The sequence below is a fragment of the Galeopterus variegatus genome, unplaced genomic scaffold (genome assembly GCF_000696425.1).
Source record: "Galeopterus variegatus unplaced genomic scaffold, G_variegatus-3.0.2 Scaffold2033, whole genome shotgun sequence".
NCBI lineage: Eukaryota > Metazoa > Chordata > Mammalia > Dermoptera > Cynocephalidae > Galeopterus > Galeopterus variegatus.
The window spans coordinates 294,829-321,184 of record NW_007728144.1 but is presented as its reverse complement, the minus strand read 5'-3'; the positions used below and the strand labels follow the sequence as shown (position 1 = coordinate 321,184).

The 26,356-nt window shown below is 45.7% G+C and overlaps 1 protein-coding gene across 2 annotated transcripts; it reads left to right on the top strand.

The window, feature by feature from the left end:
* Positions 1-9,663: 9,663 nt before the first annotated feature.
* On the top strand, positions 9,664-25,518 carry PLA2G10 (phospholipase A2, group X). Of its 2 annotated transcripts, XM_008580140.1 has the most exons (5): positions 9,664-9,763; positions 12,200-12,350; positions 14,097-14,203; positions 24,757-24,800; positions 25,317-25,518. In XM_008580140.1, the coding sequence occupies exons 1-5, from the start codon at positions 9,706-9,708 to the stop codon at positions 25,401-25,403; spliced, it is 447 nt and encodes a 148-aa protein (XP_008578362.1). In that variant the 5' UTR covers positions 9,664-9,705; the 3' UTR covers positions 25,404-25,518. The 2 variants fall into 2 exon arrangements, with proteins under 2 accessions (XP_008578362.1, XP_008578361.1); XM_008580139.1 differs by lacking the exon at positions 24,757-24,800.
* The last annotated feature ends 838 nt before the right edge of the window (positions 25,519-26,356 follow it).

Below are 26,356 nucleotides of genomic sequence, written 5' to 3'. Positions count from 1 at the left end.
CCCCTGCCCCCTTTTCCTTCTGAGAAACCTCATGACTTCTGCAAAATAGAACCCTTTTGGCTTCTGCATAGGCTCAATTTTCCACACTGGTTCCATCAGCCAGATGGAGCTTCCACACTAGTGTAATGCTCCTCCTCGATTGCATCAGCCAGCCCTGGTGCCCTACAGCATATATAAGCTTTCCCACCCCAACGCCTGGTGCTGCTCTCCATTTTGAGTGCAGCCCAGCAGGTTTCTTTTCTTTAATAAAGCTTGATTGGTACCTGGCATTTCAGCTCACTTTCTTTCAATGTTAACTTTATTACCTGGATCCCCTCTGAGTCTTATATAGTGTCCTTTAGGTTTCAATCATATGACATTGTCTTCTGCTGCCATATCTCTAGTCATTTTTTATTGGATGCAAGACATTGAGAAAAATATTTACAGAAAAATTGAGGCCTAGAATGATGTTATCTTGCTGCAGAAAAGACGGGAGTTTGCTTAGGTGGTCAGAGGTGTTAGCAACACTGGATGTCTTTAATCCAGTCAGCAATTGAGATAATTCCCTGCAGGCTCAGTCCCTACAAAGGCCAGTGTGTTTCCTGTCCACTTTTATTTCATCTGTGTCCCAACCAAAGCCCATGCATGTGTGCAAAACTGCTCGGCTTCTGTGCTCTCAGTAGTCTCTTCCAGAATTCACTGATGAAACTTGGAGAAATTGGCCCTGAATGTCAGGCTGACCTTGGTCCTGTGTTTGCTCCTTCTCCAACTTGGCCTTATTTCTTTACTGGCAAGTTAGCAACTTGATGCTTTCTTTTTTTTTTTTTTTTCAACTTGATGCTTTCGATTATATGTTTCCTAATTTGTCCAGTGTTTTGTGTTGTTCTCAGGGGAGATCAGGGACTTCAGGCCCACTCCTCCATGTTCAAAAGCAGAACTCTTCCTTATCTTCCCTCAGGACTCGAGTTTCTTGTTATTCCTTCCCAAGCCCAAGGCAGGCATTGCTTTGTCCTTACTGGTGTCTTGTTTGCATTCAAATGCGAACTCTTTTAGAGTGGGGATGATGTCATGCTCCCCTTTGTATCTGCTCGATCTTATAACACACCCACTCCATCATGCCAATCCAGAAAGCATTTGTTGAAGGACTGCCTAGGTGGCCATTAACAAATACATTAACTTTCTCTATTAAGTGTTTTTGTCCCTATTTCCTAGAGCTCTTTTAATTTTATGGGTGATGCATATTGCATCAAGTATCAAATTGAGAACCCTTCGAATCAAAACCATAGACAAGTAGTTCAAGAGCAACACAGCAAATCTCACTTTATGTACCATTACCCTTTTCTCCCTTCACTATCAATAAACTCAACCTTGTTAAAGCAGATTGATCGTTTAACAAAGATGGATGGATGGTTTTACAGCTGTGATCTGTTTCCAGGAGATAACACCCTGACTATGAAGCAGTTCACATCATTTTTTAATTCAGTCGATGTCACCAGCACTGAGATCTGCCTTTTCACTCAGGGATCCTAGCAGCAGGTAACATGAGTTCCGCTCCTGAATCATAGAAATGTCCAGTAGTAAACTGCAGTGTTAATGCCACCATGTCCTAGACAGATCTCTCTAAGGCTGTTGTCTGTATCAAGGCACCAGTTCTCCCCATGGGGGGAGTCAGACAAGTAACAATCCTCCACACTATCCTAATGTGTTTAGTTGCGGTGAGTTGGTCAGGTCTGGTTTTCCACATTGAACTAAATGAGCTTTCTTCTGTCTTAAGCACAAGACTGTGACCTCAGAAGGGCACATAGTGCATCTCATATGTGCTTTTTCTATTTGTTGACTTGTTTACTAATCAGTAGCAGTACGCTATGAAGAGAAGCTTGGAATTGCAGAAGACTTGCCAGCAGGCTGGAGTTTGATTTTTCTTTGTCCCTCAATGGGAGACTTCAACTCTTTTCTCTGATTGTGTTTGTCAGTCTGTGCATTTATGGGAAGATTGGTAGGGGACCTTTGAATCATGGCCTCAGACTGCTGGGAGGTAAGAAAGACAGAATTCACATTTGCTACTAGTTTGTATTTCTTTCCCATCTGAGGAAGCTGACAATGAAAGAAAGTGAGCTGGTAGAACTGGAGAGGCAGCTCTCAGAGGCAGACAGACAGGGGAAATTAATTGGCTGAAGAAGAAATACAGAATTACAAGTGAGTTCAGAGACCAGTCACTCAGGAAACTCCTGCTTGATTCTCACTTTTAAACTTTGTACAATGTTTAGACCTGATTAAAACAGAAATATAAGCAAATGTCCAGAAGACATATATATATATATGTATATGTACATATATATATATATACACATACACACACAGAGAAAATTCACACAAGAAAAAACAAAGTACATTAAGTTTTACAAATGACCCAATAATGTTAAGTTACTAAACATTTCCTGATCTCTGGTGCTGGCCAGACTATGGAAACTGGATTCACACAAGTGTTTCTCGGGGTGGTGAAATGGTCATAATCCTTTGGAAAGCAGTTTGATGTAGGATGGAACGCATCCGTAAAAATGATTGTGCCATTTTATAAACCCAATTGTTGCCGTCCTGGAAGTATAGTAAGGATAAGTACAAGGAAAATAGAGCTTTATGAAAAAAGATACTCAATAGAGGATAAATTAGGGAAATAGTGAGAATGGGTAAGAAAATTATCTCAACCTAGCAGGCATTAAATAATAGATAGGGAAACAGTGTAGTAATAACTTTGACCCTGCTGTACTTTCATAAACATATAAAATGTGTTTTGTATGTATGCATAAATTGTGTAAGCATACAGTTGTGAGGATTACTGGAACATAGGCAGATTATTTAGTCATACTCAATATTATGCCTTATCTGATGAAAGCAATTCTAAATCATAGGAAAATAATTCAAGAATTGCAAAAACAGCAGCAGCATGCAGAGTGCGCCTTTGGACACCAGGTAATGTGCATCCTGCCCGACACTCGCAGAATCCTTCAGCATCTAATGCAGATGATCACAATGGCCTTGGAGTCCCTAAATATATGGTTTCTGTTATGTTGGCTTTTTCAGACCGCCATTCAAGAAAAAAAAGGATAGAGACAACCAGGTAAGATATTTTTTTTTCTTTCCTCTCTTGTGTGCACAGTCTGCTATGTAATGTTTTTCTCCCACAGTTCAGGGTTTGTGATTGGAGAGGGCGGTGGCAGAGTAGGGCAGGGAGGCCACTTTAAGCAAAGGTACAGGATTGTGATGGGCATTGTCAAGGGTGTGTTTGATGTTTTAAGACGAAGCTGTTGAATGTTTAGTAAAGGACCTGGTGTTCTTATTATTATTCAAGTTTATTTTCTTTTTCCTCAAGATTGGAAAATAATCCAAAACCAGAGGCTGCCAGAGGGACATGGGATGCAGAACCCAGAGCCAAGAAGTCTTGCCATACAGAACCCTCCACGGAGAGGTAGGAGCATGCTGTGAAGGGCAGCAGCGTAACTTCTGCTGCAAAATCCACACACTCTGCTTCTTGTTCCAGGGGGTAATTGATATGTTTCCTGGAAACAATCCCAAGAACTTACTGAAAAGAACGGGTCGTCTCATAGGGGTGGCAGGACGCTGTTTTCCTCAGGTGCCCTACCAAATGGCTCTTTGGGCTGGTCCCCAGTGAATTGTGGAGCTCAGGACCCTCCACTGGCTGTGGACACCCTGCCACCCCTCTCGACCTCTTGGTTACTCTTAAATGAAGAGAAATGGCTCAGAGCCTCCTCCTGCCTTCAGTCAGAAGTGAAGGCTTTGTTTGAGAAAAATAACACCAACGACATTCTAGAATGTGGGCTGTATGACATGATGAGAGGGGGAATTTTCTTGCTTGTCTTCTTGGAGAAATGTTCTATAAGTTCTGATTTAAGAAAATAGGCCTGAATGTATTCTTTTTGGAGGTTCCTTTGTTCTTTTTGTCTGTTTTAATTGTTCATTGTGAACTATAGAAATTAATTAGTAAATTAAATTTCTATGTAATTTCAATCCTCTAATGTTTTAAGTGTAACCCTAAAACTTTACAGTTAATTCTTATAACTCTCTCTTTTTTCTCATTACTATAGTATTACTCTGGTTAAGTCCATTTCTGTTTATAAACATTTATATCATACCAGGTCAGATAATGGGAGGCCAATTAAATACAGATCAAAATATTTTAAAAGTGCACCTATGGCTTGAAGAAAAGGACAGGTGCTGTTCAGGTCGAGGGTTTATTAATACTCTTCCTATCCAAAACTATTCTTATTTTAATTTTTAATCTGTGCTTAAATCGTAAGTGATTTTCCTTGATATGTACTGAGAAACCCCTGATTTAGTGTTGATCTCCAGCTAGTTTGAGCTCAACTGTCCACAGTTGGTTGACGTGTTAAGAAAACACCTGAACCAGGACTCTGGAGCATCTTCCTCAGTATTCACTGGGGTGGAGTGGGAGTGGGGGTGAACCTTGGGAGTCATTTGAGGCATCTGGTTAACCTTCTGCCTCTGGAAGGGGACTGGAGTGTGGGAAAGAGAGTAGGATGGTGGAGGAAGGCGTGGAGTCTTTGTTATCCTTCTGCACAGAATATGCAAGTCAGAATAAACACTAAGAAGGACAAGGTAAGTGCTGTGGTCATTTTGATTGTAACTGTTTCAGGGAACTTTATCTTTTTATCCAGCACTCCCTCCTGGCCTTGCCTCTGCTTTGTGTGTTCTTTGATAGTTTTACTGTGTCTTTACTTTGCAACAAGCAAAATCTTCCCCAGGAGACTACAGGCTTCTCCATTCCCTGCTCGTCATCTATGGTGACACCTCCTGAAGCCATAAGTGCTTAGAGGCTGAGGACAGAAGATTCTCACTGTGTGTTCCTGGAAATACCATGAGGATGATGATGCTTTACCACTTTGTCTCAAGGCACAGTTGACTCCTACTGATCTCCTTTATTTGGTGGTGGGGTTTTTGCCCCTTTCCTGTTGGGGGTTAGGTGATTAGCCTGGTTAGAACATCTGCTGTCATCTTCAGAGATGAAAAATGTGAAAACTCATTTATTCTGATTTATGTTGTCTGCTTCATGCAATTCTGAATACTCTTATACAAAGAAAATGCATAATTTATCACTGCCCCATCTCTGTTGGCAAGTGTGCTGTGCAGAAGCCTTCCTTTGTTTGGGCCCTTGATAAAATATTCTGCATTGTAGAGATTACATGCTTGTAATAAAATATGTATGCTGGCAGTGAGATAGGGAAGAGCGAAGGTCAAGAATTACCTAGAGAGCCAGTTCCCAGCGAAGGCCTCATGCTGCGTTCACATGAGCAGGTTCTCCGGTGAGTCCTCTGGTCATACATCACAAAACTTTCACACGTGAAATCACAATCGCTTTAATTCTGTTACTGAGAATTCCCACCTCACTCTTCCTTGGAACAAAGTTAATCTGTATGTCATAGTGTACTTTAAATTCAGTATTACCTGTGAATTAAGGTAAATATCATACCTGTGCCCAACTAACTTCTAGAGGTAACATTGTTTCCATTAGAAAACACTTCCCAGGGCCAGCCTGTGGCTCACTTGGGAGAGTGTGGTGCTGATAACACCAAGGTGAAGGGTTCGGATACCTGTATAGGGATGGCTGGTTTGCTCACTTGGGAGAGCGTGGTGCTGACAACACCAAGTCAAAGGTTCAGATCCCCTTACCGGTCACCTTTTTAAAAATCTTTAAAAAAAAGAAAAGAAAAGAAAAGACCTCCCCAGTTCCCCTGCAGGACTCCAGGAATCTGCATCTCCCCAGAGATCTCTGTGCCCACGGGCAGCACCTCCAGAGAGGAGAAGACCCTTTGTTGGGGGGACGTGGAAGGGAAGCAGGGGCTTGCTGCTGGAGCTGGCATTCCAAGGGTCGCTGTTATTACGTGTGTGGAGAATGGGCTTTTCTTTCCCTCTATCTCTCTGCTCCCGATATGCAAGGAATGAGCGTCTGTGATGGTGGGGAGGGAGGCGTGGGGGTTGTCCTGGATGTAGATGTCCGTCCATCTGGAATATGCTTCTCTATTACTTTGATGTTGACTCTGTTCATTCTCTGGGACAGGCCCCTTCTATTTCCCACACTGGCAGACACAGGCGGTGACCCGTGGTGACGACAGTTCATCCCCATGACTTCCCTTTGCTCTCCAGCTACCAGTGGGACCCCGTAGAGGGGAGGGTTTTGTGGCCTTGATGCTGCTGTTTTGAACCTGGGTGAAGGAGAGGTGCCAGGAACTGTCATCTGCTTCATTGGGGTTCAGCTCTTGTTGGTGGTGTTGGTGTTTGTCTCTGTTGTATCGACATAACCATAACTTCGGCTCTGCAGGTCAATGTGGCTACAAGAGGGGCCCCTGCTTTCCCAGGACCACTCTACATGCCCTACCCCATGGAAAGCCCTTCATCACCATTCATGGGCTGTGTGCCACCTCCTCCATCCCGGTGGCCTCTGGGACCTCGATCACCACTTCACCTTGGCCTCCACCTCCACATTTGGTATGATGATCTGAACAGTATGAACTGACTTGTAAAGCATTTTCATCTTCTCTCATTGAGTCAATACAGAAAATGTCACATGTGGTACTACAAGGCTTTGCAATACAAGGAAGGGTAAAGCTGGACATTATAAAATCTCCCCACCATGAGTTGGGCGGCAGGTGTCTTTCATAGACAAGTAAAGAGGTTGTTTATAGAAGACAGAAATATCGGTGTTGAAGATGCGTATGGCACGTGGCTCTGTGAGGGATGTCCCTAACTTCAAGGGCTTCCAGTGCCCTACAAGAGGCAGACACACACATCAAAGGGCACAGAGCTCGTGATCACCATAATAGAAGCATCAGTGAAGGCCCCGGAGTACAAAAGAGGGAGAGTGAATCTCCTGGGAATAAATGGCAGGGTGTGGACGAGAGGGAAGAAGTGAGTGGGCACCAGGTGGGAGTGGAGTGATCTCACTTAGGTGGACCCAGGGGGGCCGTTCCCAGCAGGGTCAGCTGCACAAGCAGGGAGCATGGAGGCCATGCAAGGGCCATGCAGATCTGCAGCAGGAGAGTGCAGATGACAGCGTGTGGACAAGGGGATCATCCTCAGCAGAACATCACTGTTGCCCTAAAGCCCATAGTCCATAACCTGAAGTGAAGATGACTGGCTGGGGTGTGTGAAGGTTCTGGATCAGGGTGAGTGCATGACCTGGAGGTCTGGGAAATGTAACTTGGTTTTGTCAGGAGACTTTGTCTGCCTGAGTTTATTGCTTCTGTGAGACTAAAAGTGTAGACGGGTCTAGCTCAGTGGAGTGACCGCGTTGGCCTTCATAATGAGGCAGACTCTTAGCAGGGACTGAAGGCTGATCATGAGCCATGTGGCTAGATGATATCAGTTATGAGGACGTTGTGAGAAAGTAGAGACTGAGCACGCAGAGGAAGTATCTGCAAAATGGCTTTTGGGCACTTACCCTTCTCACTGTTTAATGAAACATTTCCACACAGAAGATCATCAGGAGATGTTCATTGAAATACATTCAATAAATCTACGGGTGTAACAGCTCAGGCCAAGAGATTCACAAAGTTCCCCTCTCTACTACTAAAATTCAGATCTTACTAGATAAAGAAAGAAAAAACAACTATGGCAATGTGTACACTGTTAAATTAAAAGATCCATATGCGAGATCTGAAGCCAATTATTTTTCATGACATATAGACACACAGACGCAGCCACATACAGAAGTATGTCATCAGGGCATGGACATATTACAGAAGACAAAATGTATACAGGAAAAAATACGATCACATGGAAATAAACCAAAATCTTTTTGTCTTACAAGACAGTTCTTTTGAAATCTGAAGAGGATCCTGAGCCACTATAAACAGGCTGTGGCTAATAAAAATTTGAAAAGGTATCAGATGTATGTTACTGTCTGAATGTTTTCTCTGCCTAATACTGCCTCCTTCCTTTTTTTTTTTTTTTTTTTTTTTTTTTTTTTTTTAAAGATGACTGGTAAGGGGATCTTAACCCTTGACTTGGTGTTGTCAGCACCACGCTCTCCCAAGTGAGCCACGGGCCGGCCCTGAAGTGGCTGATTTCTGATGATGGGGAATCGCATGATGGACCAGCAGTGGCCTGGGGAGGCCAGCGAGGAGGCCCTGCAGTTGTCCGGGCTTTGTCAGGACCCTTCCCTCACTTGCCTCCAGAGCTCCATGTCCAGATGGGCTCAGAGGGGTGCTGAGCTGGGAGCAGGGGTTTTTGTCCTGTGAGCCCCACAAGCCTCCTGCAATTTCTTTATTGAGGGATGGGCGGAGGTCAGTGGTGAGAGACCCCCTGAACAGGGCTGGGGTAGAGCAGAGGGCCTGGGGATTGTGACAGAGAAAGGGACAGACAGGCGGTGGAAATGAGAGAGGAAAGGAGAGAAATGCAGTCAGATGGAACAAGAGTGATGGAGAGGCCATGACAATGAGAGAGAGCTAGGGCAGACCCAGAGAGAATCCCAAACTGTACAATGGAGAAGGAAAGTCAGAAGGGAGAGCAAGAGCTAGAGAGAGACCTAGAGAGTGATAGAGGAAGGAGAGAGAGAAGGGGCAGAGAAGGAGAGACAGAGCTACCTTGCATGGTCAATGGAAGGGGCTGATGGGCCCAGGTGGGGAGGGGACAGAAAAGGCAGAAAGTCCTGGGCCTCAGGGGCTAGGGGTGGGGGTGTCCATGAGCTCCAAGGCTCTGCCCTCCATGGTGCCCATCACACATGGAAACTCAGGTCCCCCCTCTGTGGCTGGGTGCTGGGTGGAGCCTCTGGGTCTATCACTGAAGAGGGCGACTTCCAGGAGAGAAAGCAGACCTTCGTCTGAGCCTCCTCTGTGGGGAGGTGACCCCTGAGCTGTCCCCCCCTTGCCCCCATCCCCGCTGCGTTTCCCACCCAGGCTGGCTGGGCCATCATGTTCCACAGGTGACACAAGGCTGGGGTAGGGCTGGAGCCTACTGCCTCCTGCCTCAGGTCTTTTCACCTCACCTCGGTTCCAGCTGTGGCTCTGGCAAACTGTCCACGCAGGCTTTGAGCAGATTCACACGACCCTCCATTCCTGCCTGCCCTGAGAAACCTGGGTGAGGGGTCTGGGATGCCTGGCTTGCCCAGACAGGGTTGCAGCCTCTGCCTCCAGGTATTCCAGCCCTGTCTTTTACCAGAACCTACTGTGTGGTCTTGGGCAAATCTCTGCTAGTGATTCTCCACTATGGTGGTGGGTGGGAGTGGGGGAGATCGTAGAGAGTTGATTTCGAGGGGTATCAGGGGCACAAAGTTTCCTACAATTAAACATTTTAAGGTCACTTCCATACTACCCCTCCCCCAAGTCTCCTGCTCCTTTTGGATGCGCAGGTGAGCGCAGGGAGAGGGCTGCGGTAACAGCACCAGCAACCGCGCACCTTTTCGCTCAGTTACTCCGTGGAGACATCGCGGGGCCCGACGCCCCCTTCTCGCCCCAGCGCCCTGGATGGCCTCTCGAGCCCATTCGGTGGTCAAGATGCAGAGGTCGGGGACACAGGCTCCGCGCGGCTCCAGGTGTCCGCCCCTGCCTGGCTCCGCCCAGGCCCCGCGAGAAGGTGAGGCGGGGGCGGGGCCGGGCGCGGCATCCTGGGTGGGGGTCGGCCCGGGCTTGTGATTCCTCTGGCCCGGAGTGTCCCACACCTGCCTCCATCAGATGTGCCCTGTGCCCGCCAGTAATGTTGCTGCTGCTTCTGCTGCTGCTGCTGCTGGAACCTGGACCCAGATCCAGCGCAGGTGAGTGAGGCACTGGCCTCCCGAGGACCCAGGAGATCCCAGGGCTCCTCCAGCCCTCCCTGCGGACCCGGGAGCCCTATTCCCCAGTTCTCTCCAGGGGCCCCCTCACTCTGTCCTCCCAGGGACTCAGAACTAGCCCAGCCCTTCCCCAGTCCATGCCATAACACCCACATTTACTGTAACTTCTCCAGCAACCTGAAGCCCAGGTCTGGGGTCCTGTGAACTGACCCTATACTCCACCTGTTTGAGGGGTCTGAGATAAGACTGCCCAGGCTGACAGCAGAGGGTGGGAGGATCAGGGGCAGAAGGATCCCAGCTTGGGGGTGGGAGAAGAACATAGTGTCCCCTTCTCACCCAGTCCTGGGGGTTACCCTCAGAGAGGTCCCCTTGGTGGCTGCCTGTTTCTGGGGTACACAGATACAGGTGTTCAGAGGGGAATATACAGACACCACAGGCACAGAGAAGCACAGGCTCAGATCCAGCCCCCAGACTCACCTGGGCACCCAGGTGTATGGCTCATGGACAGACTCACACACAGACCCACACTGCAGACACAGGCAAAGGTATTCCTAGGGGAACATAAACACACACACACACACACACACACACACCTCAGGGACACCTGAGACAGCCCCCAGGACAAGTTCAGATGTGTAATGGACGTACACACAGAAGGGAAGCACAGACACACATATACATGCATGTAGCCACACACACCCACACCCACACACCTCAGGGACACCTGAGACAGCCCCCAGGACAAGTTCAGATGTGTAATGGACGTACACACAGAAGGGAAGCACAGACACACATATACATGCATGTAGCCCCTGGGACCCATAGGGTGCCCAGGCAGCCCTGGCACTCCCAGAGGAGGTTGCCGTGGGCAGGCAGAGCAAATAGACCACACTATGACCTGCCCCACCTATGTTGGCACAGAGGGAGTGTTTTCCTTGGTTCCAAGCAGTGCTGGGTGTCTGTCCCATGCCTGGGCCCTGCAGTGGGCAGTCCCCAAAGCTCTGAGACACCAGAGAATGGTCAGGTCAGGGTAGGGAGCCATCTCTGGGGACAGCTTCACGATATGGTGTTGGGACTGGTACCTTCTTGGGGGTTCTATGGGGCTCACATCCAGAGGTCAAGGGACCTTTCCTGGAAGCTCACCATGTGCCAGGGCATTCTAAGCTGCCAAAGTTAGACATCTGTGCCGGAAGAGCTCCCAGTCTAGAGGTTCACTCCCATAAGCAGAAGCAGCACATATGGCAGGGGTCCCTCTGGCCACCTGAAGGGTGAGGCAGATTCTGTAGGGAGGTAGCCCATGAACTGGGTGAGGATGGGGTGAGGGCATTTGTAGCAGAGTGTGTAAGTGACAGGGTATACCTGGAGGGGACAGTAAATGGTTCCAGGTTTGGGAGGGAGAATGCTGGGGAGGTGGAAGGGGCTGGCTCCCGCAAGACCTGGGGCTGCAGTGAGGCCCCTGAGCTTTCTCCAGACTCGGTGGGAGTCATGGGAGGTTTGAGGCAGACGTGCGGGCTGCTGGGAGAGACCTGTCATTGAGAGAGGAAGGTGAAGGTTTTGGATCCTGAACTCGCTTTTACATTTTCTTCCTATTTGATTCATCTCTATTCCCTCACACTAACATGCTACTTTTTCCACTGAGAACAAACAAAATTGGATTGAAATTTGGGCTAGACTCCTCAAAAACATCAGTGTGATGAAAACATGCTGTAGACGTGAGAAAGGATGACCTAATGCAATGCCTCAACCTCTGCTGGATGCTCCACCCCTGGAGCGGTGGGGAGCAGCCTCAGGAGATAGCAGGCCTGGGCACCAGCTTCGGCTCTGTCCCCCAGGCTGCTTCCTCCGCTGCTGTCACTGGGCAGGGAGGAGTTGACATGGGCAGGAACTGGGGAGCCACCGCACAGGAGCCCTTCTTGGTGACAGGGACCCTATCTAGCTCATCTCTGATGCCCAATGCCCGGCACAGGCAACTCAACAAACATTTGATGCACAACTTGCAATCTGACTGCGTGTGGAGTTGACTTGGGCAGGGGATTGGGAATCAGGGCATTCCAGAAAGAGGCACCAGCTGTGCAAAGGCCCAGAGGCGTGATCTCTCACATGCTGTGGTCGATGACTCATTCTTCTTTTCAAAGCTGCCTGAAGGATGCTGATTATAATAGTTAGAGCTTATTATGTGCCAGGTACTTTACATGCATGATCTCACTTTGTTCTATGAGTTTAGGTCACCTTATCCCCCATTTTACAGACGAGAAAACTGAGGCACAGAAAGGTTAGTCATTTGTCCAAGGTTACACAGCTAGGGAGTAGGATTCAATCCCAGACAGGTTGCAATATCTGGGCCTTTCTCAGGCTGGTGCCCTTTCCTAGGGTGAGGGAAGCCCTGACCTGCAACCTCTGACCTTTATTTGCCCCCAGCCTCTAGGAGGTCACATGTGCACCGACGTGGGATCCTGGAACTGGCAGGGACTGTGAATTGTGTTGGGGCCCGAAACCCCTTGGCCTATGTGGACTATGGCTGCTACTGTGGCCTGGGTGGCCGTGGCAAGCCCAAGGATGCCACTGACTGGTGAGTGCCTGCTTGGACCCAGGCTGGAAGGTCCCTCACCCCCTGGGGTAGTGTAGTCAAGTCCCATGAGGAAATACCCAAAACTGATTTTGGGGTTTGGCCCAGGAAGATCCCAGCACATGGTACTACCTTGAGGGCAGAACACCTCCTGGGTAATGTGGCCAGTGAGGTCAGATATTGGTGCCAGCTGCCCCTTATCCTGGCCATGGGCTGATTACATTGCCTACAAAAATACAAACATAAAGGTAACCAGACTTATTATGTATTATGCACCAGGAACTGCTTTGAGAATCCCACTGAGTCCTCACAACAACCCCACTTCATAGATGAAGAAACAGAGGCACAGAAAGATTAAGTAACTTGTCTAGGGCCACACAGAAGAAAGCGTGGGAGCTGGGCTTTGAACCCAGGCAGTCTGGTGGGTTCGTGCCCCCAACCTCTGCACCCTGCTACTGTGTGAGAAATGCCTGCTCTGTGCAGGGCTGGGGGCTGAGGTCTTTCCATGACTTCTTCTCATTTGTCCTCATGACCATTCTTAGAGATAGGCATGAGGGTCACCCCCATTTTACAGATGAAGGCCCTGAGGGTTAGAGCAGCACAGCCACTCACTCTGCAAAGCTAGGAAGCAGCAGAGTACAGAATCTGGTTGCCTCTTCCCTAGCTTGTCACCTAGACATCTTTACTTATCTCGGTGCCTGGGACACTCCTGCAACCAGCCATGCACTCCCACACTCCGGTTGTCTGGTTCCTGCATATCCTTCAGTTGTGACTCAGGCATCATCACCCGCTCCAGGAAGCCTTCCCTGAAGCCTAGCTGGGCCTGCCACCTCCTCTGGGCTCCCAGAGCCCCCAGTGCTTACCCCGCATTCCAGCACTTCTTACCACGCTTGTGTCTGGTGGCTTGTTTGCCTACCTTGCTAGATTGGGGGCTACCTGAAGGCAGGGTAGGAGGTGGCCAACCTCTCCACACCAGACCTTGACAGAGTGGGGCTGATGATGGGTGGATGGAGAGAATACCAGTGAATGAGTGAATGAGTGAATGGATGAGTGACTGGTGGGTATAGGGGTCTTTGTGAGTGTTCCTCAGGGAGGTGTTCAACAGCAAATGTGTACTGAGGTCCTGTTATGTGGCAGGCCCTGGGCTGGGCCCTGGGCACACTGTGGGAACAGGACAGACATGGTCCCGCCCTCACAGAGCACTGGTTAGACATTAATGAGGCTTATAATGAGGGTTTCATTGTAAACCTTCCCTGAAGGGAAGGAACTTGGTTTTATAAAAGGGTATATCAAGGAAACTATCATAGCCCAGGGAAGTAGATGGAGGTCTGGATGACATCCTGGGGTGGGGGCTGGTGCTGGGGCTGAGACCTAAAGGGTGAAGAGTGGTCATGAAGTTGTCCCAGGCAGAGGGTATGACATGGGCAGTCAGGAGGTAAGAAGGGCTTGGCTCACTCAAAGAACAGAGAGGAAGCCGGTGTGGCTGGAGCTACTCCAGGGTTCGGAGGCTCAGAGAGTGAGGCAGGCAGGTGGGGACCAGGGTCAGGCATGGCCAGGTGATGGAGACAGTGCAGGGCATGCTGGGGCTGTGGAATTCTTCCCAGGATGGGATTATCAGGGACAAAGCTTGGACCAGAGGACGCTGGCTCCTTGGGAATCATCACTCACCCATAGTCCTGGCAAGGGAGGATGGACAGGAGAGATCCCTGCCCTCACCTACCAGCTGGTCTGCCTGTCTGACATCCGCAGGTGCTGCTTTCACCACGACTGCTGTTACACTCGTGCCGAGGAGGCTGGCTGCAGGCCCAAGTTGAATCCCTACCCCTGGCGGTGCATCAGTAAGCGCGTTGTGTGCGGTGAGTCCCCATCACAGCACATGCCAACCTCCCCAAGTGTCCACTGGGCATCCTGACAGAGCCAGATGACTTCTGTGCCCTTGTTGAAATAAGATGGGCCGGCCCGGTGGCACACTGCTACAGTGCGCCGCTTGGGAGCACGGCGGCGCTCCCACCGAGGGTTCGGATCCCACATACAGACCGGTTCCCGCTCACTGGCTGAGCGAGGTGCGGGCGCAGCACCGAGGTTTGCGATCCCGTTGCCGGTCCCGGTCCGGTACGGGCGCGACACTGAGGGTTGCGATCCGTTGCCGGACACGAAAAAAGACAAAAAGGAAAAAAAAAAGAAAAAAGAAATAAGATAACACTGCTTTCAATTCTCCATAGACCACCCTTTGGGTTTATCTAATATAAGTGATCTTTGACAATGAACACTTGAAAAAATGCCCAAAGAAACCTATTTCTTTGGTGTCTGGACAAAGAGGAAAAAGATAGAATTGATACCAGGTATAAACAATCTAAGTGTCCATCAGAAGGGGGCCGTGCTAGGCCGGACCGTGGCTCACTCGGTAGAGTGCGGTGCTGATAACACCAAGGCCACGGGTTCGGATCCCACATAGGGATGGCCGGTTGGCTCACTGGGTGAGCATGGTGCTGACAACACCAAGTCAAGGGTTAAGATCCCCTTACCAGTCATCTTTCTTGAAAAAAAAAAAAAAAAAAAGAGGAGACATGAAAATAAACATATTTTAATATAACCTGGGCTGTAATAGATCCCAGAAGGTTGGAAGTTTGGGGAGATAGGATGTGGGAAGGCATCTCAGAGAGGTAACATTTGAATTGAGTTCTTAAAGAACAAATAGGGCTGGCCTGGTACCCTGCAGCCTGGAGAAAGGACAAGATAGAACCATATCTGACATTGAAAGATAAGTGAAAAAACAAACTGCAAAATGACTTTTCCAGTACAGCACCATTGGTGTCTTAAAAAAAGAGGAAAGAAACTTGCAAAATTGTACCATACTACTTTCCCTGGCTACATGTAGTCATATGCAAAGCTCAGAAAAAGATGTGCCAGGATACACTCCAAATTGAGGATAGCTGTGGTCGTCTCTAGGGACAGGATCAGGTTGAGGGGAGCAATGGCAACTTCATGTTCTCTGTAATGTTTGCATTTTTTACAAAGATGGTGTCTTCATGAATTACTTGTGAATTAAAAGTTAGAAAGAAAAGTAATGCACAACTTGGAGTGATTAAGGGTAAAATGCACTGATATCTGCAACTTACTTTAAAGCATATCAAAACAAAGCAAAGGTAGATGGATGAATGGATAGAGAGATGGATGGATGGAGGGATGAGTGATGCAGTGAAATGTTGATGGTAGAATCTGTGTAAAGGATATACTTGTACAGATGTTCTCTGAACAATTCCTTCAACTTTTCCCTTTTTAACAAAAAGAGCAGGCTTCTGGCTTAGAGTCTTATCTAAGAACAGTTCTATACCTACTACATTTAATTCTGGCTTAAAAAAAATCCTTTGTGTTTTCTATCTACCTATTTATTTATTTATCTTTAACCACAAGCAACTTGTATTTAATGAGGAAAATTGTCGCATAATCCTTATAATGTCACAATATACATTTTACATAACCAACCACTTCTAAAGTTAAAAGAAAAATAAAACTACAATTACAAACGTCATGTCTCTCAGGGCAATCTTATCTGATTTTAAAACAAAGCAATATCAAAAGGAGTGAAGTATTTATTTATTTTTTCCCTTTTTGTCTTTTTTACTGACCGGTAACGGGATCACAACCCTCGGTGTTGCGTCCGCACCATGCTCAGCCAGTGAGCGGGAACCGGTCTCCACATGGGATCCGAACCCTCGGTGGGGGCGCCACCGCGCTCCCAAGTGGCGCACTCTCCAGTGCACCACCGGGCCGGCCCTGAAGCATTTATTTTTAACATTACCTTTTTATGGGCGCCACCGCGCTCCCAAGTGGCTCACTCTCCAGTGCACCACCGGGCCGGCCCTGAAGCATTTATTTTTAACATTACCTTTTTATGTATGGTATATTCTATTTGCAATTTCCCTTCAAATAAATTAAAAGGCTAAATCATTTGAAAACCTAGGAAGTAAGTAATAGTACAGGCAGAATATAGGTAAGACTTGAGATTTGGAGTTATCTGAGGATCTAGAAATGACCCAAACAACTGATTCCATCGCTTTTCCCCCCTTTTCTTCTTAAAACAAGGATAAGCATAACATAAAATTTACCATCTTAAAGTGTATACCTCAGTGATTTTTAGTACACTCACAATGTCACAATGTTGTCCAACTACCACCAATTATAACTTCCCCTCAAAAAAAAACCCATACTGAGGGCTGGCCAGTCAGCTCAGTTGGTTAGAGTATAGTGTTTGGATCCCCATACCGGCCAGCCGCCAAAAAAACAAAACAAAAACCTATATGCATTAAGCAGTCTGTCTGCATTTGTCCCTACCACCAGCATCTGGCAGCCACCAATGTGTTTTCTATCTCTATGGATTTACCTAGTCTAGATATTTCACATTAATGGAATTATCGATATGTGGCCTTTTATGTCTGGCTTCTTTCACTTAACATAATGTTTTCAAAGTTCATCTATGTTGTAGCAGGAATCAGCACTTCATTCATTTCTACGGCCAAATAATATTCCATTGTGTGAATATACCACGTTTTATTTATCCAGTTATCCAACGATGGACATTTGGGTTGTTTTCTCCTTTTAGCTATTGTGAATAGCTAAACAAGTATTTGAGTACCTGTTCTCAATTCTTTGGAGTATATACCTAGGAGTGAAATTGATGGGTCATATTGTTATTGTATGTTTTACTTTTTGAGAAACCACCGAACTGTTTTCCACTGCAGATGCACTATTGGACATTCTCACCAGCAATGTATGAGGGATCCAGTTACCCCAGAGCCTCGTCTATTTTCTAGTTGTTGTTTTTTTTTTTTAATAAGTGGGTATAAAGTGGTATCTTATTGTGGTTTTGATTTGCTTTTCCCTAGTGACTAATGATGTTGAGCATGTTTTCTCATGTGCTTCTTGGCCACTTTTATATCTTCTTTGGAGAAATGTCTATTCAAGTCCTTTGCCCATTTTTATTGGGTTGTTTGTCTTTTTCTTGTTGAATTGTAAGAATTCTTTATACATTCGGGATACTGGACCCTTGTCAGATCTATGATTTGCAAATATTTTCTCCCATTCTATAAGTTTTCTTTATTTTCTTGCTAATGTCCTTGATGCACAAATTTTTAAAATTTTGATGAAGTCCAATTTATCAGTTTTGTCTTTTGTTGCTCATGTTTTTGGTGTCCTAAGAATCCATCGCCAAATTTAAGGTCATGAAAGTTTACCCCTCTGTTTTTTTCTAATAGTTTTATAGTTTTAACTCTTATATTTAAGTTATTGATCGATTTTGAGTAAATTTTTATATATGGAGTGAGGTAGGGATTCCAACTTCATTCTTTTGCACGTTGTTATCCATCTGTCCCAGCACCATTTGTTGAAGAGACTTTTCTTTCTTCATTGAAAAGTCTTGGTACTCTTGTTGAAAATCACTTGGCCCTAGATGGATGAGGGTTCCATCTTCTCGAGCTAATGACTTGACCTCTCTGAGCTTCAGTTTCCTTACCTAGAAGATGGGTGTTGCGAGGATGAGAAAAGGGTTTGTAACGTGATAAACAGATTGGCCAGGGGTTGTTTTTCTCTCCCTTCCCCTCTCCTCCGTCTCTCATCCTGAACTGAACCTCTCTGACCCCTGCTACCTCCTCTAGAGAGAATCAAGGATCAGGTATGACTCTTCACTAAAACCCTGGCTTTGGCAGGCTTGGTCTGTTCTAGAGGCAAGGATGCTATCCTAAGTGTTACTAGAAGGATGTTTTTAGATATGCATGGATTCTCAGCCATATCTCCCTTGTATGAATTAGGAGTTGGCATAAGAGAAAAGCTGAATTAATATGGAGCCATAATATCAATTTTTAGGACTGAAAGTGCTGTAGATGTTATCTCCTCCAAACTTCTCATTTAGAGTTGAGGAAACTGAAGCCCAGGGAGAGGAAGTAACTTGTCCCTAAACTGTCCCCATCCAGTGTGGTGGAAAGGAGGTAAAATAGAGCTTGAATAGAAAATCTGCTAGAGATCTTTCAGTTCTCCCTTCAACTTGTATGTTTTGCTTGCTCTTACCCATTTGAAAATTATGTTTATAAAATATTTATTGGTGTTTCTGCTGGTAGAGTCCATGCCTGTTTACAGAACTGTTTTCCCTGAACAAACTGAAAAGAACCAAAATATCTATTATGCATTTTTGGCTAAAAATATTCTCTTATTCTGTTTGGAGATATTCTGAATATAGTTGTTTATTTAATTACAAGTTTGGCCCATTTTCCATTTATGGGCCTGACTTAAATATATTTTATAAAATTTAAGCCTATAATAATATTTACTGGCAGGCCCTAATTTTAAACTGGATGCTTGGAAGCTATTTTTCCTTTTAAGCTTTTGTTCTTCTTGAAAACATGATGCCATCAGGTTCCTGAGGCCATGGAGCAGTGAGGCTAAGTCTTGGTTTTGAAAGAATCTTTCTTGCTCAGGGAGGAGGGGGGAAGGGCAAGGGAGGTCCAGGTGTCTGGGCAGATCTGGGCTGGAATCCTGGTCCACCCCTTCCCAGCTCTGTGGCCTTGGATGAGTTACTGAATCCCTTTGGGCCTCACTTTTCTCATCTGTAAAATGGGAACAATCAAATATAGTTGCTGGGTTTAAGTATTGGAAATGATGCATGGCTTTTCTATATTCTCTCAACAAATGTTATTGAGAATCTACTCTGAGCCAGGCTTCATGCTAAGTTTTGGGGTTTTTTGTTTGTTTGTCTGCAGCTGGCCAGTACAGGGATTGAACCCTGGACCTTGGTGTTATAAGCACCATGGTCTAATGAACTGAGCTAACCGGCTAACCCAAGCTAGGTTTTGGGCAAGACAGAGTAGCAAAGTACTGTAGTCTAAAAGGAGGGGACAGGGAAATTGTGTGCCACGTGCTTTTATAAGTACTGTGATAAATAATAAGGCAGGTAAGGTACTGTATCTGCTACAACATGGATGAACCTCCAAAATATGATGCTGAGTGAAAGGGGCCCAACATGAAAGGTTGCATATTGTATGACTTCATTTATATGAAATGTCCAGAAGAGGCAAATCGATAGAGACAGAAAGCAGATTAGTGTTTACGAGGGACTCAGGAGAAGGATAATGGGGAGTTACTGCTTAAGGGGTTTGGGGTTCCTTGTGGGGTGATAAATATGTTTTGGAACTAGATAGAGACAGAGCATTGTGAATGTACTAAATGCCACTGATTTGTGTACTTTAAAATGGTTAAAATGGTAAATTTTATGTTATGGAAATTTTGCCTTAATAAAAAAACCGGGGTGCATGGAGAGGGGGTCCTCTTTTATAAAGAGTGGTCAGGGGTGAGAGAAAGTGTCACTGAAAAGATGCCATTGAAGCAGATCTCTGGAGAATGAGAGGACCCAGCCATGTGAAGAGGTGGTAGAACACTAGTACAAAGGCCCTGAGGTAGGAATGAGTGCCTTGGTGTTCTAAGGAGTGCAAGGAGGACGGGGAGGATAGAGCAGAGTTGCCCAGGGTGAGAGCAGTCGGCAATGCTGTCAGAGTGAGGGGGGCTAGATTACACAGGGCAGTGGAGGTTTTCCTCTGAGAGAGATGGAGAGCCAGGGAGGGTTCTGAGCAGATGAGGGACATTATCTGATTTGCATTTTAGCCAAACCACTGTTACTGCTGCATGGGACATTTCCTGGACGGAGCAAGGGTAAAGCCGGTCACTGATTATGAGACTGTTTCAGTGTCTTGGTGAGAGGTGGCTTGGGCAGATGGTGGCAATGGAGGTGGTGGAAGGGGCTGGCTTCTGGGCAAATTTGTTTGGAAGGTGGATGTATTTCTCAGTTTTCTGTTAATTATAACAGGACACCTGAAACTGGGAGACTTATAAAGAAACGGAATTTGTCTTACAGTTTTGGAGGCTGGGAAGTCCAAGGTTGAGGGGGCATATCTGGTGAGGGCCTTCTTCCTGGTAGGACTCTATGCAGAGTCCCCAGGCACTGCAGGGGGATCACACGGCAAGAGGGCTGAGCATGTTAACGTACTCACTTGCTTTTAGTATGAAGTCACCAGTGCCACTCCTGTGATAACTTATTAAACCATTAACCCATTAGTTAATCTGTTCATGAGGGCAGAGCTCTCAAGATCCAATCACCTCCCAAAGGCCCCACCTTTCTAATACCATAGTCAGATTTCCCACCCTCCTAACACTATGGGGATCAAGCAGGGATCAAGCCTCAATATGAGTTTTGGGGGACATTCAAACTATAGCAGGGAAGCTGTAGGACATGCCAGTGGACAGATGAAGGTGTGAGGGGAAGAAGGACCTGCTGGGGTACTTGTCCAGTTGACCTGTGGCTGACTTCTCTCTTGTCCTTGCACAGCCAGCCTCCAGCCAGCTCTGAATGCTGCCCTTGGGTGATAGCCAGGCAGCTGCAGTGGCTCCTTCCTCAGGGGTCTCCACTCCACCATGTCACACTGCTCTGAGAGTCTCTGTTGTGCAGCAGCCCATGAAAAATTTATGGGCAGGGGGTCTTGCTCCTGCACTGGCTGGTTCTATTACCAATTTTTATACATGATTTTTAATCCATCTGTTCATCCATCCATCCATTCATCCATCTATTCATCTATATGCTTTTTCTGATTCAAACCTAATATATGTTTGTTGTAAAAAAATTCAAATATTAAAAAAATATTCTAATATAGAAAATTATGCTCCATCCACCAGAATTAACTAACCTCTCTTAAGTTTGGCATCTCTTCCTCCAGATTTGTTCGTGTATGTGTTTATTTACACACACACACACTTATATTCAGATCACAATACATACATTTTATAATTTTGTTTCACTTAACATTGTGTCTTGGGCATCTTGGAACATATGGGTTGACGTCATTCTTTTAAAGTTAGTAATAACCTATGGCAGGGCTTTTCAACCTTGAAACTATTGACATTTGGGGCCAAATAGTTCTGTGTTGTGGGGGGCCATCCTGTGCATTGTAGGGTTCCTGGCCTCTATTACACTAGATGCTAGTAGCACCCTACCTTATTATGACGACTAAAAATGTCTCCAGATATTGCCAAATGCCCTTGGGAGACCCAACTGCCTGTGGTGGAGGGTGACTGCTCCATGACACAAATGTACATTTGGCCCTTCCTGTCTGTGGGTCCCGCATCCATGGCTTCAACTAACCCCTGATTGAAAATGTAGTTAGGGCTATGATGGTTGCATCGTACTGAATAGTTACAGACTTTTTTCCCTTATAATTATTCCCTGAGCAATACAGTAAACAACTATTCACATGGTATGTACATAGTATTAGGAGTTATAAGTAATCTAGAGATAATTTAAAGTATATGGGAGATGTGCACAGGTTATATGCAAATACTGTGTCATTTTATATCAGGGACTGGAGCATCATGGATTCTGGCATCCTTGGGGGTCCTGGCACCAATCCCCCAGGGATACCGAGGGATGATTGTACTTTATTTTTAATGACCACTTCCCAATCAACTGCAATGAACAGTTGCAGAGACCACGGATGTTCATAAATCTTTGTGCACTTGTGTCCTCACACAAGATTTTGTAGCCTCAAGTCCTAGAATTGCTGGGTCAATTGGTGTTTTTGAGGCTCGTCTAAAGTTTGTATGTGGGAAGGGCTGGGGGCCAACCTGAAAGGGTGGTTGTAGGACTTGCTGTGAAGGGAAACTTACGCAGCAAGGGCATTTAAAAAAAATGGAAATTGTGTTTATTTGTAGAGGCTCGGGAGGGGGGTAAGAGACCTGGTAAAGATTAGGGAGGACTGGGTCCCCCAAACCCCCACAAGCCACCTCCTCTGGTGCTGCTACTGAGTGGGTAGTATAGATATTTCAGATTTAACAGATGTTATAAATCAGCCCTTGAAATAGCTGCTCTTCCACTTTTGTTAATAAGACTGATTTTTCTGTGATGAAAGCATCATATGGCTCAAAGTATGAGAGTCTGGAGTTACAAAATATAAAAGTAGAGGAAATAAAACTCCTGTAGACACTACACACGAACACTGGTTAACCTTCTGGTGTTTTTCCTGTCTTCTTTTTCAAGTTCATAATTAAAAAATATATAGCAGTATGTTTTGTACCCCCCTTCCTTTTCTTCTTTCTTTCTTTCTTTTTTTTTTGTGGCTGGCCAGTACAGGGATCCGAACCCTTGACCTCAGTGTTATCAACATGGTGCTCTAACCACCTGGGCTAACCGGCCAGCCCTCGTAAGCATAAGCTGTTTCCATGCCATTAAAACTCTATTAAACAATCCTCTGCTATAGGCATGAATTGTAAGGGCAGACACAGCCCCTGAGTTGACTCCCTCTCCCCTTCCTGCAGACAGACACGCCATGCCACGGTAAGATGGAGGAGGAGGTCTGTGTCAGGCTGAGCTAGGTGGGGCCCTGGTTCCCTTGATGCTTCCTGGATGTCCCTTCTGTAAGGTGGCCGGCGGGGGGGCTGATGGCACTGCCCTTAGAGGACTGGATGAGATGGGGACAACAGAGCCCTTTGCCCACCACCTGGCTCTGCACAACTGCTCGATTAACGCTGGTTCCCGTCATTGCTCCTTGTGTTGCTGTCCACTTAATGGATTGTAACTGAGGCAGTTTTTAGAGTGTTTAAAAGTAGGCTTTTGGAGCTGGGGGTGTTTGTGTTTTGCCCTCCAACCCAAGAATGTTTCTTAGAGTGTGGGAAGCCTATCAAATGGATGGAAATGAGATTTTCCCTTTCAGTCCTCTGTTAATTTTTCCATCTAGGCAAGGATGTTCTGACTACTAGAGGGGTTAAGCCTCTCTTACACTTACTAATCTCCCTTATTCTTAACCAAGGCACCCCAATTTGGGGGCTCACAGCCTTCAGGTAGCAATCAGCATCAACTAGACCTTAACACTAGAATTGTATTTTTACTGGTTGTATTAGTCCATCTTTGTTGCTTATAACAAAATACTTGGAACTAGGTAATTTATAAAGAAAATGAAATTTATTGCTTACAGTTTCTGAGACTAGGAAGTCCAAAGTCCATCTGGTGACGGTGACAGCGACCCAGGAGTCTCACATTGTAAGATGGTGGAAGCAGAGAGAGCAGAGATGTACTCTCCCCATCTTTTAAAGCCCTCAGAACCACACCCCTGACCACCATTTTTAATCCATTCTCTATTGCACAGTCCTACAATCCAATCACCTCTTCAAGGCTCCACCTCTCAATTACCATGATAGGAATTCCCACCCTCTTAACAGTTACAGTGGGAGCCAAGTTTCTAATACATAAAACTTGGGGAACACAATTCAAGCTCCAGTGAGTTTTGGGGGGACATAATTCAATCCACTATACTGGTTTTTATTGTTGATGTTGTTTGGTTTTGCTTGGTATTTAATTGACTCCTTATATTTATGGTATAAGATTTTGGTTTTCCACTTACAGCAGTGATAAAATTCATTTAATGTAATTTAATACAATTTAATATAATTAAATTATAACTTTATGTAACTTATTTATTTAATTAATAATTGACTTAATATTGAAAAGGGAGAGAGATTTAAAGCAGTAATCTTGAAGCTGCCACCCCGGACTGAGTTTGGGAAGACCTATGCATAGCCATGCAGATAAACTTCTTTAATCAGCTCAGCTCACTATATGGCCTGGAAAGATGATCGCCAGATGGTCCTGGGCCCCCTGCCTTCCTGCTAGATCCCTCACCCACCACTCTGTCCCCTCCTGGTACTGCCAAGCACTCTGTGTGTTGCCCCCAGAAAGAAGCTGATGAACTTTCTGACTCTCACGCTTTGTCTCCTGGGGATCTCCCAGGAACTTGTACGTTTCAGGAGGGCTCTTTAAAGATTAACTGGCAGCTTAAGGAGGCCATTCCTGCTTCCTGAATATCTACGTATGCCCTGCATTTTTCTGACTTGGTCTCTTTTTATTTTCCCAACAACACTGAGAAGTAGCTACTATTGTTATTCCCATGTTGCTCCTGAGGAAAGTGAGTCTGGGAAGGATGAAATGATGTGTCCAAAGGTGCAGAGCTGCTAAATCTGTAGCTGAGCCAGCTAACTCCAACACTCATGCTTCACTGTGCCTCTTGAAGGAATTGGGAAGGATTTATTAGTGGCTATTTTTTTTTTCATTTATGTGAATAATTAAGAGCCCACACTAAAGGGCAGTGGGTGACATCATTAAGTGACATATCCATAGCTATTTAAGGCATTATATGTTCTAGATAAATAAGATATGATTTGAAGATTACAAAATCTTTTCAAGCCAAATGAATGAATCTCTAATAGTGGAATTCCCAACCAAGAAGGAGACATGTTTGGGCGGCAACTTTTGCATGTTTGTATAAGATAGGGCAACAGAGAGTACATGATTGTTACCCAAAATAAGCTGTTTTTCTTTAAGGGTCATCTGGAAGAGACTTGGAGAAAGGAGGCAGAGTAATGCAGGTGGGAGCCAATGTGGATGGAGTATATGTCCAGTACCAAGCCCCTGTTGGGCATTTTACATAGGCTTTCTCACCCAGCCTGCCTAATAACCCTGCAAATTGGAGAATGCATCCATTTAAAATGAAGACTTGGGCTCAGAAAGGTTAGGCGAGGTCACAGAGCTAGGAAGTAGCAGAGCAGGCATTCTGAATACAGGCTGGGATGTTTGCCGGGCACCTAGTGTCTTATATAATGGATCCCCAAAAGAAATAGTGTGATATTGATGCAGGAGAGAAGTCAAAGGTTGTTAGCACTTAGGATTCTCCATTTGAAACTTCAGGTTCCTTTTCTGTAAAACGCCACTGACATCACCTGTCTCCTGGAGTTTCCGTGCCAATGGAGATCACATGGTGAACTGCCAAATGTCACACAAAAGCGACTTATGACAAGTCCTGCCTCCAGCTTTACTGGCTTCCCTCATGTTTACTGAATCTCTGCAGATTCTTGCTCTAATCTCAGTTTCCCCACTTCTTCCAGGACCAACAGAGAACGAATGCCAAGAACTTTTGTGCAAGTGTGACCAGGAGGTTGCTCACTGCTTTGCTGAAACTCAGTACAACTTAAAGTACCTCTTCTACCCCCAGTTTTTATGTGAGCAGGACTCACCCAAGTGTGACTGACCAACCTGGCTTGAAATGTTCTTTTGTGCAAGGAAATAAAGCTCATTTTCATTAATGAACATCAGCATTCAGTTCTATGCAGAAGGGAATTGAGGCCAAGAGATAAAGCTGCAACTTTTATGTTTGCTTTTTCTCCCCATCCTGGAACTTGGGCTTGGAGCCTGTTTAGGTTTTCAGTTTGATTCAGGTCAGAAGTCCTGTGCCTATTTTATTAAACTATGACTGTGTTTATGACTTTGTTGATTGGGTTTGGTACCATTTTTGAGGTTCAAACTTTATGAAAAGGTAGGCTTTGTCTTCTAACCTGCCCCTGATGGCCAGTAATCAAATGTGAAGGAACATCTACTGTGCCTGGCAATGTTCTGGGTTCTGGGTTGCAGCAATAAACAAGACGGCCACTTGACACCCACCCTTGTGAAGTTCAAGTCTAGTAGTTATCAGCTTATGACTCCACCTTTAATGGTTAAAATTTATTTCCTGATTACAAAATTAGTACATACTCATTTTTTAAAAAAGGAAAATACAGAGAAATACAAAATCATCCTAGAGAAGAAGAGAAAATCACTCTAATTCCCACAATCCAGAACAATTGCTGTTAGCATCTGAGCATGCTGTCCATCAGTTTTTTTCTATAGCTCTTAAAAATGTGCTTGAGGGCTGGCCTGTGGCTCACTTGGTAGAGTGCGGTGCTGATAACACTAAGACCACGGGTTCGGATCCCATATAGGGATGGCCGGTTTGCTCACTGGGTGAGAGTGGTGCTGACTAGAGTGCGGTGCTGATAACACTAAGACCACGGGTTCGGATCCCATATAGGGATGGCTGGTTAGCTCACTGGGTGAGAGTGGTGCTGACAACACCAAGTCAAGGGTTAAGATCCCCTTACCAGTCATCTTT

Bases quoted from the DNA above. Each gene is read 5' to 3' on its own strand.
- PLA2G10 (XM_008580139.1), top strand. From the start codon at position 9,706: ATGTTGCTGCTGCTTCTGCTGCTGCTGCTGCTGGAACCTGGACCCAGA. The intron at 9,764-12,199 runs GTGAGTGAGGCA...ATTTGCCCCCAG, and splicing joins TGGACCCAGATCCAGCGCAG to CCTCTAGGAGGTCACATGTG. The intron at 12,351-14,096 runs GTGAGTGCCTGC...TGACATCCGCAG, and splicing joins CCCAAGGATGCCACTGACTG to GTGCTGCTTTCACCACGACT.